This window comes from Prinia subflava, chromosome 13 (assembly GCF_021018805.1).
Source record: "Prinia subflava isolate CZ2003 ecotype Zambia chromosome 13, Cam_Psub_1.2, whole genome shotgun sequence".
NCBI lineage: Eukaryota > Metazoa > Chordata > Aves > Passeriformes > Cisticolidae > Prinia > Prinia subflava.
In genome coordinates this window covers 1,274,199-1,294,594 of record NC_086259.1, presented here as the reverse complement: position 1 = coordinate 1,294,594, position 20,396 = coordinate 1,274,199, and the positions used below count along the sequence as shown (strand labels likewise).

General features: G+C 43.1%; 1 protein-coding gene across 2 annotated transcripts in view; it reads right to left on the bottom strand.

Annotated features, from left to right (window-relative positions):
- Positions 1–637: 637 nt before the first annotated feature.
- Positions 638–20,396, bottom strand: part of CDH5 (cadherin 5) — a 29,081-nt gene continuing 9,322 nt past the window's right edge. Inside the window, exons 2-12 of one of the 2 annotated variants that reach the window (XM_063410664.1) lie at positions 13,810–14,011; positions 11,270–11,558; positions 11,067–11,183; positions 10,208–10,372; positions 9,639–9,826; positions 7,650–7,903; positions 6,921–7,063; positions 6,214–6,338; positions 4,614–4,722; positions 4,079–4,324; positions 638–3,269 (exon numbers count right to left, since the gene is read on the bottom strand). In XM_063410664.1, coding sequence (XP_063266734.1) covers positions 2,776–3,269; positions 4,079–4,324; positions 4,614–4,722; positions 6,214–6,338; positions 6,921–7,063; positions 7,650–7,903; positions 9,639–9,826; positions 10,208–10,372; positions 11,067–11,183; positions 11,270–11,558; positions 13,810–13,998 — 2,319 coding nt within the window. In that variant the 5' untranslated portion in view covers positions 13,999–14,011 and the 3' untranslated portion in view covers positions 638–2,775. Of the gene's footprint in view, positions 3,270–4,078; positions 4,325–4,613; positions 4,723–6,213; positions 6,339–6,920; positions 7,064–7,649; positions 7,904–9,638; positions 9,830–10,207; positions 10,373–11,066; positions 11,184–11,269; positions 11,559–13,809; positions 14,012–20,396 lie in introns of both variants that reach the window. The other variant, XM_063410663.1, reaches the window with a different exon arrangement.

Here is a 20,396-nt window from a genome sequence, read left to right as displayed (position 1 = left end):
GCCCTTGTCCTCCATCTTCTGCTGTGGTGGGTCACAAGGATTGGTTTAGCACAGAAGTGACATGTCTAGTATAGGTAGTAGGTACTGGTAATAGATTGTAAATAAAAAATACGTTGTGGACAGTGGTTGGGTCAGGGAAAGGGTACAAAAGGTCCAGTCCTCCTGACCTGGGTGCTCTTGCTGCAGCAAGGACCTTTGCTGGGCACAGAGTTAACTTAGAGATAAGAAACAATAAACAACCTTGAGAAACCTGAGCTGGCGTACCCTGACTCTTTCTTCTGCTTCTGGCATGGGCATTCAGAGAAAAAAGACTCTAAACCCATATATCTTGGGAATACCAACCCAAGACAAAGCCACCCTGCTGCCTGCCTGCTGAAGTCCCAAATGCTTGCTGGGCCATGGGATGGGTCCTGCAGCACTGGCAGAGGCCCCACAGGGTCCAACTTTCCCAGCTGCACTGCTGGAGCTTCTCTCTACCAACAGCTGTGCAAGGAGAGGGAGAAAACTGCTTTTACAGGAAGTTCTTTGGTGAGTTGGTGCCTAGGCTGGGTTCACTTTGAGTGTTTTTATGGATGAGGTCACTGTGGCATAAAGTCTGGTATTGTCTTCAGAGTGGAACTCGTTAATGCGCAGAGAATCCAAACATGAGATTGGCTTTTATGTAGTAAAAAACAACATAATACAGTACAGGAATATAAAAAGAAACTGTCCAGTGCAAACATCATATACATTGGAAATGGATACAGTGTTCCTTAAAATAACTTTAAAAAAATCAGGCTTAAAAACAGCAATTCCAGGTAATAGAATCTGGCTGATACTTGCCAAAGTACTTGATTTACTGCACTAAATAATTTCCTAACTAACTTTACTTGCTGATAGCCAATACCACAGGTACTGACAAAATCCTTAAACTGTAAGTATTATTAGTTAGCATTCTTTATAATACACAAACATGTGGAACCTCTATAGCACATACTGCTGGCTGGATTAAGCAAATGAGAATGAATCCATTCAAAATAAAACCAAAGCTGTCACCCCAAAATGTACTTTTTTAAAACAAAGGATGGGATGCAAAGATGATTTGACAAATCAACAGAATTCTCCTCAATTTAAGTCATATTTGAAAATTTGAGTATGTTGTTGATGTTGCATTAATGTCTAAGTATTGCATTGGGCAACTTTTTACAGCAGTGAGGAGCAGAGACCATTATTGTGCATTGTTATTTCCTGCCAAGAAGGCATTCTGGGGGAAGAGAGTGTGAATTAGAGATGATGTAAACAAGTAAAACACAAATTTGCGAGGTTCCACCATACTGGTTTAAGAAGAAAAAAAAAAAAAAAAAAAAAAAAAAGAAGAAAGATTTAGTATTATTTTGTTAGCTACCAGATTTAAATAATCAAATCAACTAAACTAATAGATACAACTCCAGCACAGATCCTGCACAGTGGAGGATCTGTGTAGTAGGGCTCTGTTCCTGTTGGAGGCAACAGGACTCTGCACTGCTGGAAGCCAGAGACAGGCCAAGGTCCTAAGGGACCCACTTTTTCCAAAATGTATTTGGGTGGGTCACTTCCAATGTGGGAGGTTTCATTCTGGTCATTCTGTGGCTCTTCACCAGGTGGGAAACTGAACACAATCCCTTTCCAGGGACGTGGCTGCAGCTCCAAACCTGCCTTATGTTTGCGTGCTTTTGTGCAGCTGAGTGTGTGAGTGTGTAGCCTTCTGGTTTGGGAGACTACAATATTTTCCTAGGTGGAAAATACTCCTTTTACAGTACCTGCTTAGAAAAAGAGCACAACAGTTTCACAGTAATGAGGCCCTTCAGTTTTTTGTCCCTGAAAAAACGCTATTGCTTTAATAATGCTGAATAACCCCCTATTCAACCTCTTTTGAAATCTAGAGAGACCTGTGTTTCCATCTAGAGAGATTTACAGTGTTGGAGTCTTAACATTCCCCTGATCACCACATTTCCTGCCCTGCAGGATATGTTCCATTGAGTAACACTGAGATCCTATTTACAGAGAGAAAAAACAATTTTGCTGCTAGCTAGAGCAAATTCTAGCATGCCAGAAATGTCCTGAAATTGTCATCAGGCTGTTAAAAATGACAGATGAAACCAGATTGTGTGTCTAAAAATCCTGTCTAATTTTATCTTGAGTAACTCATAGATGTAGTAGAAGGCTATAAAGCAAAAATAATTAATAGAATAGAAAGAAGGGAAAAATAATGCTTCTTTTTGAAAGTGATGGAATAATTTCTAATACTAAGTGATAGACCATATGTTCCTCCTCTCCTCTACTGGGTAAGCATAAGTGTGGAATATCAATAAAGATGTTGCAAGAGGGGCAGGCAAAGCAACCAGCTGGAGATACAGGGGGGTTAAAACATCCCTCCCCAATGCCACTGAACCTCTCTCTCCCAGTGTAGGGTGACCTTGGATGCATGTGGATGGGGAGAGGAATGAGGGAGAAACTGGGGACAAAACCAGGTGAAGTGAGGAAGATGGGGAGAGAAGGTGTGTCCTGGAAGACTTGAGCAGGTTAGTGAACAGGAATTTTGGGGCAAAAAATGAAAGTTAGCAAGGACAGTAGTGCTGGGGGAAGTTAATATAGTTGACCTCTGTGTGTCTTTTTAACCCTACTGCAGGTTTTTTCCATGCCTGTTTGAAATCCTGCTATGGCTTGAGGGAAGAGCTGTGAGTTCCTCTTTGGCCACTGGCAGTCTCTTGGTGTCTATCTGTAGCGGGAGGGAGAAAATTCATGGCTAGTTTGAGCTTAATACATGAAATCTTCACTTGGTTCTGATCCATACAGATCAGCTAACATCTTGAATCTGGGTCCCCAGTCATTGAGAAAGTCATAATCAATGTCTGAGTCTGAGGAGCCTGAGCCCAGAGAGCTGAGGGATTCCGCAATGGACTCGGCGCCTTCGTAGCCGTAGATGTGCAGGGTGTCGTAGGGCAGCAAATCTCTGTCATTGTCAGCTTCATCCTTCTTCACCTCGATCATCATCTCCATTCCCCCAGCTCCAGGGGTGACGTTCCCGGCAGGTTTCTGGACCTGTGTGTACAGAGAGGGAGCAGCTTCCGCCTTGAGGCCGTTCTTGCGGACGGAGTTGAGCACGGACACGTCGTAGCTGGTGGTGTCCATCTCTCCCCCTCCCTCCTCGTCGTAGGTGACCAGCTGCTCGTGGATCTCTGCCACGTTCCTCCCCAGCCCACTCAGGTCCTTCTTGTGCCGCTTCCTCAGCAGAATCAGCAACACAATCACTGCAAAGGAAACTTGGTGAGCACATGTGAATAGAGAAGGAAGTCACTAAACAAATTGCATTTAAGATATGTAACAGTCTGAAGTCTTTTGGGTTACTTTTCTTGAGCATTTTTTTAACATATATTTATTTAAAAAATAGCTAAAATCTCTGTTTGACTGTAGGATTAATTGAAGGAGTTCGGTCTGGACAGGGATTGTCCAGCTGACTCTTGAGCTGAAATCACAAGTACAAATGCATGGTGTCTCAAGGTCACTGAATCAACTACAGCCTTGAACTGGCAAATCTCGTAATGCCAAGCGTCAGATGCTACTTATGTGGTACTTGCAAAGCAGGCTAGTTCTCAGGCAAGAAAAAAGTATTCAGCCTTCTCTGATAGATTTCAAATGCAGCAAACAGGTTCTGGTCTGCTGATCTATTACAAATGTATTTATGTTCACTGCACTGCTTAAAAGGTTTCCAGACTAGTTCTGCCATAGGAACCAGGAATCCTGTTGTTGTTTCCCCAGTCCAAATTTCCTGTTTTATAGCTGTGTATGAGGCTGGTACCAGTAAATCACAAGTATATCATACATGTGTGCAATGGCCTCTCCAGTGACTCAGCCTGTCTAGAGGAGTAAGCAGCTTTGCAGCTGAAGCTGTTCTAACAGGCCAGGGAGGAAGAGCATGTGAGATGAATCAAATTGGTACAGCATTTCTGGCTTTGTCACCATTTCATAGCCAGAAAGCTTTTGTAGATCTCAGCTAAAGAAAGAACAAAACAATCCTCACATTGTAGTGCAGAGGACATTCCAAAAGTCAGATACTCACCAATGATTGTGAAGATGCAGATAAAAATTGCCACCAGTGCCTGTATGCTGACGCCAACCTGCTTTGCTCTCTCCTCACAGAAGGTGAAGTTGCCTTTCTCGTTGCACTTGCAGACACTGATGACCAGAGTGTTTGTGCTGGTGAGGTCGGGGTCGCCGTTGTCTGAGATGAGCACGGGCAGGTAGTGGAATTTGGCCAGCTCCCGATTGAACTGTCCGTATCTGACTGTGATGTTGGCGGTGTTGTCTGGAAGAAGTAACAACACCCCGTTAGTGATAAGCTCTCCCAGGGTGGCCTCACAGATTACCAGTCAGTTGGTGTCTCTTCCTCTTAGACTGTGCCAGACTTTCGGGAACACACAGTGAAACTTTGGTTCCATTAAACATACTTTTTTTACCAGTATGTTAAGCCTTTAAAAATAAAGAGTTACTCAGCTCAGCCAGACCAACCACAGGTCAGTGCTACAGCTTTTCTTCCCTGAGCCCTGGGGTCCCACTCTGGGGAGCTGAGGAAGGGCACTGCAGGGATACTCTACCGTAGTTCTCAATCAGGGAGAAGTTGCTGTCTTCTGTGGCCAGTGAGTATCTGAAGAAACCTCTGGGTGATGTTTCATCGTTGTCAACAGCTGAAATCCTGACAATCACCTGCAAGGATGGAAGAGATCACAGTTTTCAGAGTACATTGCCTCCAGTGATAAAACGTGTGGAGTATTGGAGCTGGGCTGTGTGTCCTGTGTGACCCTTCAGTAAAAGGAAGGACACAGACACCTCAGGATACTCTTCTTCAAGTTTTTTTCAGGCAAGCAATTCCTTTGTGAGTCTTCAAAATGCCAGTTTTGCTCTTAAAATTTTGTGTAATGAAAGCACAAAAAAAAGGCCTCACTTTTAGACATATGGCTTGTTGAAATATCTAAGATGGTGTCTTCTAAAGTCCTCAGCCTGCTCTGAGGTGTGACTGTCATTCTTGGAATGCCATTGAGACTGCCATGCCTGGAGGACATGTTTGGGTTTTTCAGCCTTCAACCTGATGTACATTAGATGTATAAAATACAAAAATGTGTCTGATTATGTCCCCAAGATATTTTAAAAATTAAACTAAAGGTGAAATTAATGCCTTGCATATTCTATCAGAGCATCCAGGCAGTGACAGTGTCCTGGTTCCAGCCAGGAAAGAGTTAATTTTTTTTCAGCAGCTGGGAGGGGGCACAGTGGTTATTCTTGACCACCTCATGTCACTTCTGGGAGAGGAAAGGGATTCTTCGTGGAGAAAGGGTTCCTTCTGTTTGAGCAGGTGTGGTGGAGGGAGTGGTGGGATAATGCTGGTGCTGAGCCAGAGGGAGCACTTTGGGTGGTGTGACTGCTCTGCGCTCTCTATTTTTTCCTATACATATACATTTGTTATTTATATTGTTGCTATTGCTGTTCATTTTCTTATCTCATTGCTGTTTCCAGTAACTGTTCTTATCTCAGCCCACCATCTTTCTCTTTTGTGCCTCCAGTTCTCCTCTCCCTCCTACTGCAGGGGAAAAGGGGGCAAGTGAGTGGTATTCAGTTTGGAGTTTCAGTGGGAACACTAAACTGGGGAGTACCATCCCTAAATCATGACACAAAATGTCTTAATTAAACAGATATTACAGTATGGGCTGAACACTTGTGTCTGAGGCCAAACAGGTAAATCTGAAATACCAACACTGTGCCAAGCAGTAACACCATTTGTGTGTACAGATACATGCACTCTGTGACTACAAAATAATGTTCCATGCAGCAATGTTAGTCTTACCTAGTGTGAAATGGTTTCCTTCTCAGTATCACATTCAAGCATTTGTGTGATAGAACTGAGTGCTGGTTCTTGCTGTGCAAAGCTTGACTGTCCTTCATGGGTCAACTGATAATACACAGACGTGAGAGCCTGGGGTGACAGGGGCAGTGCAGCCCATGTGTGCAAGCAGATAAAAGTCAATATTCCAACAGTGCAATATCCTTAAGAGATGTTCCTGACCACCGATGTTTTGGAAATCAGTGACCTGATTAGGTGTTTTGGCATGAAAACTGACACTTTCTTTTATTAAAAGACATTTTTCACTTGAGCTGACAAGCAGTAATTCAGGTTTCAGGGAAAAGCTCTCCCTGTCTCACCTTTCCAGGGGCAGCATTTTCACACACTCGGGGCTCCTCAGGAGAAACAAGTTCTGGAGCATTGTCATTTACATCATCGACTATGACGTGAACGTGGGCGTGTGACTCTCTGTCGGAAAGACGGCCTGGAGTGACAACAAGGGCACAGGTCACAAGGCTGGAGTCCAGGGCTGGCTAAACCCCCCTTCTCACACTTGGTGCCCTCTTCTGTGCCTTCCACTTGATGAAGAATTTCTAGCACCATCGTAACTTAAAAACTTAAACTATTCCTCTGAGATTTAGATATTTTCCTAAAATTCCTTGTAGTGGTTAAATTAAGGATCTTTCAGGAGTGAAATGACAGTAGCTTATGGCTTCCTGATTCTTCCCACTGCATGACAATGGATTGAGCATCATTCTCTAGCACTAAAGCCACATGGACAGAACAGGCCAGTTCTATATTGTGAAATATCAAACCAAGTTGGGACTGGCCTGCCCCACTCCCTGGAGCTGAGCAAAGCCAGGGGCCAAATCCTAAAGTCATCTCTGACCTATTTGTTGGGACTTGTTTAATTGGGAAGATGATGATGCAAAGGAGAACCACTCCTTTCATTCCTAGCTCAGTAGGATCAAGGTGTCAGGTTGTGCCTTTCCTTTTTGATAAACTGCAGCCCTGCTGGAAAGGTGTACCCCTAGTTCTTTCAAACTGGGAAATGGATGGCACTTACCATCCTCAAGGATCTCCACAGCTGCCACTGTGATGTTGTATGAGGAGCTGAATTCTCTGTCCAGAGGCTTGGGAAGTTGAATTACTCCGTTATTGGACACCCTGACGTAGTCTCCTTTAGGACTTGCTCTACGCTGAATATATCTGGTTTTTGTTTAAAACAAGATATGTCAATGCAAGGCTGATAATGCTGTGTTTCCCTTCATTTCTTCTCAGAGGAAGGTCAGAGAGTTCTTGTGTGACAAATTACATTAATATCTTGACCAGGAGGTCTGAGACTATTGCCCTAAAACTATGCAGGCTGTGAGAGTGAAATACATCTGTTGGAAGAGTTTCCAGATTATTGTACTTTGCTCTTTTAGAAGTCTGTTTTCTTCTCTAAGCGCATGTTTGAGAGAGCTCTTTCAATAATAATAATTAAAAAAAACCCCAATAAATTATAACCATGTAAAAATATCCAGATTTATATTTTTTTCCTGAAATGTGCAAGTGTTTTATCAGTAAGTCCATGTGGTAATTACATGGGTAAATGAAATTTATGTTCAGCTTTTGGGGAGCATATATATCCAGGACTGCACTGCTGGAAAAATTAAATTGGATTTTCTTTGCTTTATTTGGCACGCAGATTCTAAAAAAATAGGGCCAAAGTCTGGGTTCTTTGTCAAATTCTTGGCCCTATTAATGGATTCTGCACTTTCAAGTAGAATTGGTAAAGCTGGTGTTGTCTTACCTGATTTTCCGTTTAGCTGCGTCGGGGTCCTCTGCATGAACTGAACCAAGTGTTTTTACTTCTGCGTGATTTTCCCTCACTTTGAATTCGTATGGGAGTTTGGTGAAGACAGGAGGCTCGTCCACGTCGGTGACTTGGATGGTGACTGTTGAGATGCTCCGGGGGTTGCCAGCTTTGAAATGCCGGAGGCTAATGGTGGGGTCTGTGGCCTCGATGCTGAACTTGTATTCTGATACAGTTTCAAAGTCCAGGGGCTAAAAAAATAAAGGCAATTACAGATATTCTTCTATTGGTGATGTCTAAGTAAACTTTCCATTGGCTGTCTGTGCAGATTTAAGATCTGTGCTCTAATTCATGTTTGGCAATGTTACCAAATTTCATCTTGGCTGGACCCAGGGGAGAGCATTTCCCAGCTGAACCCCTCTATCATAGCGTGGCTCAAATGACCTCTGCTGTGGAACAGATTCATCCAGTAGTTTGGCAAAATAATTTTCTTTTGGGTTAAATAATTTGCTTTATATAAAGCAAAGCTGTAACTACCAAAACTTGGTTAGCTCCTGTCCCCCAAAAGCTGGGGAAGAGATTCTCCTCTTGGCTAAGATTTGTGTTCTGAAGGCACACAAGGCAGATTGCAGAGCTGCACTGGCTGACAGCTGGGGCATTTAGAGATAAATGACATCCTCTTCCCTGTTTTTCCCCTTGCCTGAGACTATAAAAGGAATCACACAATGGGAGGAAGGCTAGGAGCTTGGGCAGTAGGAAATGCTCCTTTCAAGTTTCCTTTGTTCTACCACCTGAGATTGTAAAAACTCTGAGGTACACAGCAGTTGTGATGACTCTTGTTTTTCTCTTTGAGTAGACATTGCAAAGGGAAGCGATGGGACTTATCCAGCAGCTAACATTTTATCTCACATGGCTGTGTATTTAAAATTATGATGTGTGCACAACCAAAATCATATTGCAAAACAGGGAGGTGAACTTTGCCCACTGTATGGTGGAGGAAGAGCTGGTTCCAAATCCCTCAGGGAGTGTGTATGGGGTCTGTGACTGCTCCTCCTCTGGGCAGGCACTGCATTCCCCAGCTCCTGGGAAGCTGGGGAAGAGCTGCACCAGGGAAAGGAGAGCTGCTCATACCCACTGTGACCACAACCAAGGATTTTACTGCCAGTCTTGAAATCCTTGGTACTGCTTTTCCTCAAAGTTTTCTCTTAATGATATTTCTCATCTTAGCAGTTACAGAGAGACATTTGGAAGGGAAAAACACATTCCTTCCAATCTGAAGATTACAGGACCTGATTTACAGTCCTCTCTCCTCTTTTTTTTTAAACAGCAAGTCAATGAAATCAATGAAGGCTTGGTTTGGCAACACTCTGCAGCAGTCCCTTAGTACAAATCAAGTGGGTTTGAGAATTTAAAAAAACCCCAAAGAACAGGCCCTAATAAAGGCTTTGGAGAGTCTTAAAGACTGATAAGAAATTAGTGGGGAAGCTCTGAGAACTCTGAAGAGCTCTGAAGCTTGAGGAAAGTAAAGGAGCTGTGGCTCAGATTGGAACAAATGCCAAACTGAAAAGAGACTTTTACAAAAGAGGTCAGGTGGACTTGTTTACATTTTCTGCTTTGGTTTCACGTGGGCTGCAGAAGGGAAGGCCTCTTTGACTTGGCCAGTTGGTTCAACTCTTAAATCATTGCCTCTTTGAAGCATCCAACCAGTCAAAGTTTGAGAGAAGCCCGAAGTGCGTAACCTGAATTTCTGACACAGCCCCTGCTGCACTCTGCAGTAATTCTGGAGTTTTTCAGGTCTGGAGGTTGAAAAGGACTAGAAATCACCAGCTCTCCTCCCAGAGCTTGGAGAGCTGGCGCTCAGGATCAGTATATTTCATGCTGACTTTCATGCAATCCATTTTTTTCCTGGTGCTAGACCTAAACCAAAAAAATCACTTGTTACACATGGAAAACCACAATAATCATCTTTGTTACAGGGAAAAGTACCTTCTTTGGCCTAATGATTCCTTCATTTGTGTATGGATTTGCTACAATATCAAAGGTGTCCCTGAACTCTCCTTGGATAAAGCTGTATCTTGTATTTCTGTGCTGTGGTTCATCGATATCTTCTACTTTGACTCTGCCAACTTCTCCTCCTACTGAAATGTTTTCAGGAACTTTAAAGTGAAAAGATGCTGCTAAAAAAGAGAAAAATACATAAGGTGTGTACACATGGAAGTTAGAGCTTAGTTAAAACTGTTCTTACGTGACAGATGCACATAAAAAAATTTCATTGAGCATTTAGCATTGTATATCTCTAAGACATGTAAAAGTATAAATAATACCCCGACTTGTCAAGATCTGTAGCAAAGGGATGAAATGCTGATTTTTGTTTCTTTTCTAGGAGTGCATTGCCCAGGAAAAGTGGCTCTGCCTGAAACACAGACGGGCTGCTGAACATGTGAAGTTCTTTTGGCTGTTTTTAAGGAAAGCTGAATTGTGCTGGGCTGTGAGCTAAGCTCCTTGTGTCTGTCAGCCCTTGGTTTCAGGGTGCTTCAGAGGCTGGGGGCACTCACGGTGTTTGAACTCTGGGAAGTTGTCGTTGATGTCAGACAAAGTGATGATCACCGTGGCTGTGCTGGAATCCCCAGAAAAACCCGGAGCATCTTTGGCTTGAACAACAATCTCATACGTTGACTTGGTCTCTCTGTCTAAATTGGGCTCTTTTGTATAAATCACACCTGTGAAAAAAATAATATTGAATACAATTAGATTTTGCAGCAATTTCCAACATCTCTTCAATTTTGGCAGCAATTTTTTATCTTTATTTATCTCCACACATTCAGCTTTAAGTAGCAATTTTACAGTGGTATTTTTCAAGAAATGCTGGAAATTTTTCTGCATGATGGAATATTTAGGAGAGCTTGTGCAGAAAATTCCTTTTAATGGATCTTTAACCTTTTTACTTGCATTCTTTGCTCTAGCACACTAGTGTGGTTACAAGAGATACTGACATTGGTTTTAAAACTGGGCAAAATTTAAGCTAGAAAGCTTAGGAAAGCAAATGATTGATTACTGAATGCTGCTTCAGAATTTGTGTATTCCCTTTTCCTGTTTGGTCACTGGAACAGTATCTATGTTGAATTGAAAACACAAACTCATCTTAGCTCTTGGTCAGTCTTTCCACAAGTGGGGAAAAAAGGACTTTTTATCTTCTCACTTTGTTCATGACAGCTGATATCCTGATTTTATGAGTTCATTTCCAGATGCAGACAGTGGCATTGTGGAGTGTGAATGAAAAACCTTTCTAAATCATGTTTGAAATATTTTTGAATGCTTATTCCTCTTTTCCAGAATGAAGAAGGCTTAAAACTGTGTTTTCTTCAAAGGGTAGGGTATGGACAAAGTGTTGGGACATCTGTGTGTCTGACTTACCAGAGTCATCAATGGTGAAATATTCACCTCCTGTGGTGACCTCGTAGGTCACTGTGGCATGACCTGACACTGTGGGGTCATCAGCATCCACAGCTGTCACTTTGGTGACTGAGGTTCCTGGAAAAGGATTTTCAAGGTGATATTAATGGAAATTGTGCTTTTTAATGCCAGCCTTGAAGGGAGAGGAGTGGCAGAGGACATACCTACGGGTGACATTTCTGGGACAGACCCATTGAACACCTTCTGTACAAACACGGGGGCATTGTCGTTGATATCATACACCTTGATGATGAATTTGGAGGGGCGCTCCAGGGACCTGTTGTTTGTTCTGTCAATGATGAGGGCTGTCAGCTCATACTCTGCCTTCTTCTCCCTGTCCAGCCTCTCGAAGGCATATACGTCCCCACTGGTCTCCTCCACCTTGAAGATGGTGTTGGCATATTCGCCCTCGATGATGTACTTGGCGTTGTTGTTCCTTACACTGGATGTGATCTGGAAGGAAAGAGTAATTCAGAGGGATAAAGGTGGGGTCTGGCAGCTGGGTGCAGCAGTTCCTCCCAGAGGATTGACACAGTCAGGAGTTCCTCATCCTGCTGGGAACCAGAGCAGCCCTCGGGACTTTTGCTGTCAGCTGGGGCAGCTCTGAGCAGCACCACAGCAGCAGCTGGGGTTATGGGGTGACACTTGCACCCACACTGACGCTTGCTTATACAGAACAAAGCTTTTTAAAAATCATACCTCAGATTTCCTAAAGGTGTAAATTGTTCATGCAGTCAACACTTACAAATAATTAACTTCATTATGTCTGAAATAACATGAGCCACTGTTCAGTTTGAGTTACTCTTGATTGCAGCTTTCTGAAGCTGCCAGGGGTTTTTGCTCAGTTTCACAGGATTACTGGAGGAAATCTGTATTCACAGCTCCTGATGTTATTCAGCATTAGCCTCTATTCCTTAGCATTTAGCAGAATTCCTGCCATAGCTGACAGCTTTCTTGTGCTCAGTCACATGCAATCCTTTAATAGGCTCATGCTATGACAGGAAGGTTACATTTCCACCCCACAGATTTTAAAATTAAGGGTTATGTGCAATGAAAAAGGGATGTGATAAGAGGAATGAGCATAAATATAATTTAATCCAATTCTAAATGTTTTTGCACACTACTTGATCTGCAGATAATGTAATGATGCTCCCCTTTCTATACTCTCACAGACACACTATGAAGTCACTGCTAGAAGCTTTAGATCGCAATTTTCCATGCACTAGATCAACATTCTTATTTCAGCCAGCTAATTATCAAGAATTGCTGGGTTTGACTAAGTATTTCCAACTTTTTGTTACTGGTGTTATCATATAAATGTTACCTGTTGGGTGTTCAGGATTTGATTTATCCTGGGGTTGTAATTTACTGTTAAGCATTGTTTAAATTTTGGCTTTCTCTTTTGAAATGTGTTACTCATATTTCCACCCCTCATTCCTTAATCATGCTTTTGGCTGCTGGGACTGCTGGAAAGCAGTTCAGGACTCTGGAGATGCCACATGAGAAGTAACCCCATCCTTGTCTCAAAGATGGATACTCTGTGCCTTCTTTCTCCATTTTTATGTACCTATTCTGTGTAAAAAGCACAAACTTCTCAGAATGCCTTTTCTGGTGCTGGGGATGAACATACAAAGGAAAGCACCGAGGTGGTGCCAGATGAAATCCAAATGTGCCAGCACATTCCTCCAGCTGTCACTCAGCCCTCGTTGCTGCTGCTGGGGCCTCTCTTTAAAGGGTTTATTATGGGCTCAGTGCAGCAGATGCACCAAGCAGCCACTGCAGGAGCCACCAGGGGATTGTGCTGGTGAAACACCCCAGAGCTGGACAAACAGAATTACTCTTATTTGGGACAGCTCCAGGAATAGAAGCTGCTCTTCAGTCTGGGGCTGAGTTGGTCTGAAATGAAGCAGAGATGCCCCGTGGTAGCTGAGAGGACCCTGTGGCCTCTGTGCTTTCTCTGTGGTGCTTTCTGGCAGCCCAGAGCAGCCAGCAGGGCCTGTGTGACTTTGCTGGGACAGCCCTGACAGATGTGAGTGCTGTAGAGGGCAGGGAACGCCCAGCTGCATTTATCTGCTAAGTGTCACAGTGCATCCCTTTGAAAGACTGCATTGGGAGAACCTTCCCTGGGCAATATGCAGTTGATAATAGGCTTTTATGAGCACTCCCTGAGGAAAATGAATTGCAAGCAGGTCAATCCTTGTAAGTATTTTTAAAAATGATTTGCTTTTGCTTTGTGCAACAATATTTTTGGTTGTGTAATAGTATTCTGAAACATGGCACTTGTGTTTCGTGTACAAGCTGAGAGATGTAAGCTGCATGTTTTTGAATACATATGATTTTATTTGCTGATCTCTGAGGTTTCTGAAAGAATCTCATGCTGCCAGAAAAATCCTGACATGCATCAGGCACCAGACTTCCTTCCTGACCATGCACCTGCAGGTAATGTGGCTGTTCCTGCATTTGGAATCTCCAGACCTGCTATTCCATTATATTTACTTGTATTCTTCAAAGGAATTAAAATTCCCTTGGCACTGTTGTTCATTTACTCTTTGCCCACATTTTGAAGATTTTTACATGTTAATATGTAGGTATTAAGTCCCATTTCTATTTCCTTTTCATTTCTCCTGTTTAGACTGCAAGTACATACTGTTTTTCAAGATCCTCATTTGCTATTTTTAGTCATTGCTCACAGGTTCCTGCTTACCTTGCCAACATGGTGTGGCAAAGGTGTATCAATCTCTTCTTTGATGTGCATTTGGTTCCATATCCAGTCTCTTTTCTGGCGTTTGTGGCTGACATAATTTGAACAAAGGTTTTGGGTTGATTTCTGACTTCCTCCGTCAGCAAATGCTGGAGCCAAGAACAATGAGAAAAGTAGAATAAGGTGGCTCATCTTCTTCTGGAGCCTAGAAAGTAACATAGAAATGCAAAAGTATAAGTAACAACAGAATCAGATTCAGCAGAGGGAGCACATGTAGAAGTGCTAATGGACATTCCTTCTATAGGGAAGTTTGATCACTTTGTTTCTTTTCTTTGCCTCAGCATCAAAATTTGAAGGTTTCTTCCTTCTGTGAAATAGTTTTAGCTGGTTGAAAACTGTAAAAACCAACACAAAGTATTACAACTAAATAAAAGGTGACTTTTGAATGCTGGTGTAAGAGCCAGCATCCCCCTGAGTGACTGTCATTGCTGTGAGGAGCAGAGTCAGAGCCGAGGTCCCCGTTGTGCACAGGGCCAGGGCAGCCTGGCACCATGGCTGAGCTGGAGTTAACTCCACGTGAAATGGAATGTTCAGGCTTGACAAATGCAAATGCAGTGTTTTGACATGCCACAACACAAAATATGCTGCAGTCAATATCTTTCTGTGGAGAATATTGATTTAGAATAAAATCTGGCGGGGTTTTTTTGTGGAAAAAGTTATTTGTGTGAAATTTTCAATCAATTTCAAGTACAATACAGCAAATTATTTTTTTTTAAGAGCTCATCTATTGATTCAACTTCTTGTCTTCTGAAGCTTTTGGAGACTCACATAAAGTTTCTTCATCCCCTGTTCCCAGACTTTAACATCTGCAAAATGATAATTTGTGAAATGATTTTCAGGTGAAACCATATTTTTGCATCCTGTGTTAATACTAGCAAACTTCAGACACAACTTTCATATCAAAGGAGTTATTTTAATGGTATCAAAGCTGATTCATTTTCTTAGTAAATTTCCTGTTCCCGATATAAAGGACTGTCAGGGAACTTTAACACTCAAGTAATCAGGCTTTAAATTGCACAAAAATGACTTTCCATTAGCTTTTAGGAGCTGTCAGCATGCACATCAAAAATAAACCCGCTAATTGTGATGAGAAGTTGACATCACTGCTAGATGCGAGATTAAATTAATATTTTCCTCAGGAAGGTGCTGAGACGTTTCCAAAATTATTCTTTGGTAACCAGGCAATCAGTGTTATCCCATGGTGCAGCTCAATGTCAGTAAAAAAGATTTTATTTACCATGAAATGTTGCTTTGCTGTACTTTTCTCTCTGCCACATTGTTGTACATAAACTGAGGAAAGTTCCTCCTTTGTGGCTGTGTGGGAAGTGACCCAATAAGGTGCCTTGAAGTTGCTTTTTGATAGATAAGCTGTGTTTGATGCAGTTTTCTGGATTCAAACAAAAGTTTTTGGTTTAGCTAGTTTTTTCTATTCAATGCCCTTAGCTTGACTTCGAATATTTTTAGAAAAATGAGTATGATTGTCTTGTGTTTCTATACTTTGTGTAGATGAACATTTTACCACTGGAAACTGGAAGGCAGTGATATGATTCTGTTGTGGTTGCACAATAGTCTGACTTTTATCCATAAAACTACAGAACACGATAACCCAAGGAAGCCATTGGACAATGCCAACCAGCACCGGCTGTGGTTTTGCCAAAGAACAGACTGAGGTGTTTGAGGAGCCTTTTTCTCTTGCGGCTGTGCTGAGTGGAGCTCTCCTGTGGTGCTGAGCTGATCCTTGGAAGTTTTACACCAGAAAGTGCTGACTGAGTCTATTTACATACATGTGCACTTCAGCTGAACCTTTAGCTACCCCTTTCACTCAGCATGTCCATCTTTGTGTTTGTAGATTTTAAGGAGGCTCCAGCTCCTTTAACTCCTGAATAATGGATTCCTTGTTCATATTTGTCCAACCTCCCTGGGAAGTGAAGGGTTCCCTTGGCAGTAGTTTGGAGGTCCTTGGCTTCCCTCTGGCCCTGCAGCTCAAACACAGGCTGAGGTGGGAGAGCCTCTTGCAAAAACTGACTTCTGCTTCACCTTTGGCATCTTTCAAGCTGCTCATTTTGGGAGAATGACGGTGCACACTGGGGCTCTTTGCTGGCCCCTCTCCAGGGCATGGCAGGTGCCCTGCCCTGCAGGACAGGCTGGCCCTGGGGACACTGTCCCCACGGCACCACGCACACTTTCTGTGGGGCAGCTGGCAGCCCTTGCTGTTGGGTCACTGAACCCTCACCGTGTTCAGGAATGCCCTTCCCTGGCAGCACACACAGAGCAGGGCTCTGGCCTGGTGGGAAGGCCGCTTTCCCTGGATGCCAGCTCTTGACAAGCTGTACTAATGCTCTCTTTCCTGGCTGTGACAGTTTCCCTTCCCAGCAGCTCTCACCCCAAGTGCCAGAGGCAGCAGCAGTGGGGGACAGTCCCATGCCTGAGCAGGAGAATGCATTCCCACGGAGTCAGAAGCAAGAAGGTTTCTGAGGGACAACAGGGCATTATTGACAGGTAGGGATCAGCTTTTCCTTCCTTCCTGTGTCTGCTGGGGCAGCCAGGACTGAGGGGAGGGAACCAGGTGCATCCCTTCAAGCAAGGACCCCCGGCTTGCAGCACAGCTTGGGAATGCAGGGGGATCTGGTGCTGCCACGAGTGCCTGCCCTGCTCTGCCCTCACACAGCCCCCTTATCCCTCTGTCCCTGGCTGGTGAGCCCAACACTTCCAGCTTCTTGTAGTCTAATCAGGGACCATAAATGATCCTGAAAGTTAGCAGGGAATGGTTTATTCCAGAGTTTCTTGCTTTGCTCTTAAATTTTCTTCCAGCAAATGATGGGTTCTCCCACCCATATTATTCATTTTATGTGTTGAATTATTTTAGCAAATAACTCTTGGTCTGCGGGGTACTATAGACAGTTAACTGAGGAATTCTGGTATTCAAAGTGATTTATGTGACACATGACTCATATAGTGCAGTTTCTTCTTCCAGACTGGGAGTAATTATTAAAAAATGTCGGGTGGAGATACAGACAATACTGTACTAATTAAAAGTTTGCATTTTACAGGTTGCTTTGGCAAGTAATCAACTGTAAAAGTGATGAACAGCTGATATAAATACAGTCTCCATGTAATGAAACCATGTTGGATGAAATATTCTTCTGAACAGTTGTGGGATTTTTTTTTCCTGGTATTTGCCTCTCACCTAGTTTACTTCTAACTCTAAAAGTGTGTGTTATTGGATGAAATATTCTTATGAACATTTGTGGTTTTCTGGGTTTTTTTCCTGGTATTTGCCTTTCGCCTAGTTTACTTCTAACTAAAAGTGTGTATTAATGCTTATGCAAGGTTAGTTTAGTTGGCAAAGAAATTTCTTCTATGACTGTATGTTAACAAAGTTAAACCAGGCTTCTGTGCCAAGATTTTAGGAAATGTGGGACAGTTGCCTCTGAAATTATGTATTTTCCTGGTCAGTCATACTAAAACCTTATGCTTATCTTTGAGAATTTTCAGCAGCTAAAAAACACAAATAGTGGTAGAGATGTGATAAGGACCATCCTGAGAGAGAAATTTGCTGGAAGTGGCTGTTATACACAAGAAAACCAACACATTTTAAAAGAGTCATGTCTGTGTTGTTATAATTTGCATAACTGATTGTGAGAAAGGCTGGAAAGATTATTTTCTCTTACATCTGAATGATGTAAATGAAAATGAAAGACCCCTCACACAAAAACAATGGTCTTTCTTGGAGTAGACAGCACTGAAAAATTATTTTTCAGATAGAAAAAAAATACTTTGGTACACTATCTAAACACCTCCAAAGTTGCTGTGCTCAATAGAACCATGGCAGATACGGAGAGCAGAACCTGACCTGGTCTCAGGGAGCAGAATGGCTCTGAACAGCCTGGCCATACAGAATCCATTTTAACATTAATTTCTCATCTATAGGATGGGTAAGACCAAAAGTAAATGTGTGAATGCAGCAAGGCCTAAGGAACAGAAAGTTAACACACAGAACACAGGAGGGGGATAGATTATCTTTTTCCTTCACAGTGCTTTAGTTTTGGTGAGCAGGCAGAACATTATTTAAAGAAAATAGCCTTAGGAATACTTAATGCTGCCTTGCAGGGGCCATAAAGGGCAGTGCAGACCTGGGCTGACAAAGCTCCTGGTGTCTCTGCCAAGCCCTGCAGGCAGATAAAAAACATTATCCCTTCCAGAGGGGCCACTGGAAGCACAGAGGACTGACAGGGGTTTGTGGTGTCCTGACTGGGACAGGGCAGGAGTGGCAGTGCTCCCAGCTTTTGCTGTCCCAGTTCCCTCAGCTCAGAACTGGTGCCCATGGCTGTGCCCAGCTCCCAGGGGAGCAGCAGGAGGTGTCCCCAGGGCTGTCCCCAGAGGTGTCCCCAGCGGTGTCCCCAGGTGTGGCTGTTCCCTCAGAACTGGTGCCCACGCCTATGCCCATGGCTGTGCCCAGCTTCCAGCACCTGGGAGAGCAGCAGGGCTGTCCCCAGCTGTGTCCCCAGCTGTGTCCCATCTGTGTCCCAGTTCTATCCCAGTTCTATCCCCAGTTCTGTCCCAGTTCTATCCCAGTTCTATCCCCAGTTCTGTCCCAGTTCTATCCCCAGCTCTATCCCAGTTCTATCCCCAGTTCTGTCCCAGCTCTGTGTTACCTGCCTCTCCTGCTCCCCTCCACGCTTCTGTCGCTGTCGGGGCTCCCGTGGGACAGGAGCTGGGGGCACCCAGTGACAACAGGAACTGGGGAGTACCTCAAACCTTAGTGACACTGAAAACAGCTGCCTAAGGAAATCGTGCAGCTTTTGACTCAGAGGAATAGTTTTTTATTTGCATTTTCGGATGTCATTTGTGGCAGGGCAGAAGTCAGCGTGTCTGTGTCTGTCACATGTCCCCAGCAAGGCACAGGGATCGAAACAGGCCCTTCCTGAGAACACTCTGCTGCTTGTTCCTTTCCAGATTATTGACCTGATTTCAACAGGCCTCGTGCCTCACTACCTGGGGCTGGATTTTTGATTGTCCTTGTGTCGATTTTATGCATGTGAGAAGTGATTTCCACTGATGAATAAATAGTCTGGAGTGCAAGTATCTGCCAGAACTGGTTCTAAAATGACATTGTGTATGCAATGATGGTACCTTTAAGTAACAAGCCACTGTTATGACCAAACAGGCAAATGCCTGCCTGAAAACTGTTTGGAAAATGACATTTTCTACTTGGGACAGTATCTTTGAATGAACAGATACTTCAGCAGTATCTTAAGCAAAGTTGCTCCTTTAAAACTACCAGAGTTGTGAGAGCACTCGTGCTGCATTTTGTGCTGCTCAGTTCTTGGAGCTGCTGCTGCAGCACTGTACAGACACAGATGAGGACATAATCCAGCACTTCTGATTTTGGCTTCTCATATTTGCTTTCCAGGGAAAAGGAGAAATAATTCTGATCTGAAATCGCTTTTTGATTTGAGCTTCAAGTTTCTGCTAGGTGTGGGGGAAATTTATTAATGATTGTTTTTTCCTGTCTGTTCAGCTCACCCGAAAGTTTCTCCTGGATGATGCAAAATACAACTTCATCTCATGGGTGGATGGAGTCCTCAGCTAGGACAGACTTCTCCTTTGGAAATCAAGAAATTTGGCTAGAAAAGATCTGTAAATATTTGTTTTGTATACATTAAATGTTTATTGCCTTGGTGGAAAGCAGGCAGCCAAATTGTGCTCCAAGTCTTTCTGTTATCTCAGATACAGAACTGGGAAGAAAATGGGGGAGGTAAGACCTGTGGGGATTTTTGTTTGGTTGGTTGGTTTTTGTTTGTTTGTTCTGTTTTTTCTTATTTTTATAATCCTTTCTTTTCTTTTTTTTTTCTTTTCAAAAAAGCAAAGCCACTCTCCGAACTAGTGAGTGGCAACTTGTGCCCTAAAGATGGGTGAGCAGCAAAAATGAATCTCCCCAAGAGTCCTCCCAGAGATCCTGACACCCCTTGAATTTTAGTGAGGGACCTGCTGGTTTAAAGTGCTGCAGTGAATCCTGAGACAAGGCAGAGTGAGAGCTGAAAATCAGAAATGTAGGGCCCAAGAAGGTTTTGGTTGTAAACAGAATGAGGAAGGAAGATCCCTTTTGTTCCTTGGTGATAAATCTGATTGGGTTGAGAGAGGTCTGTCAGACAGAGAAGCACCAAGGCCCAAAAATCTCAAAAGTGGAAGGATTCTTAGCCTCTGCTGATTTCTCTCAATTTCTAGTTAACCTTCTCTTAATAAGCATTTTCTAAAAACTTTCAAAAGCATATTTGCAGTTAGGAGGGGGCTATCTATGCTCCTACCTGACTTGTATCTGATAAAGAATGGATGAAATTATTTATTGAATGTGTGTTTTTGATGCAGGTTCAGATTCAACTTCCTGTTCACAAATACACATTTGTTTGGCTTAGATCTTGATTTCCCTTTGCATAACACCTACACAGCTCAGAATCAGCTCTGAATTTGGCTTCTATTAGAGTTTAAGAAAACAGCAAAGAATCTCTTCTCCTGGGAAGATTTGGGAG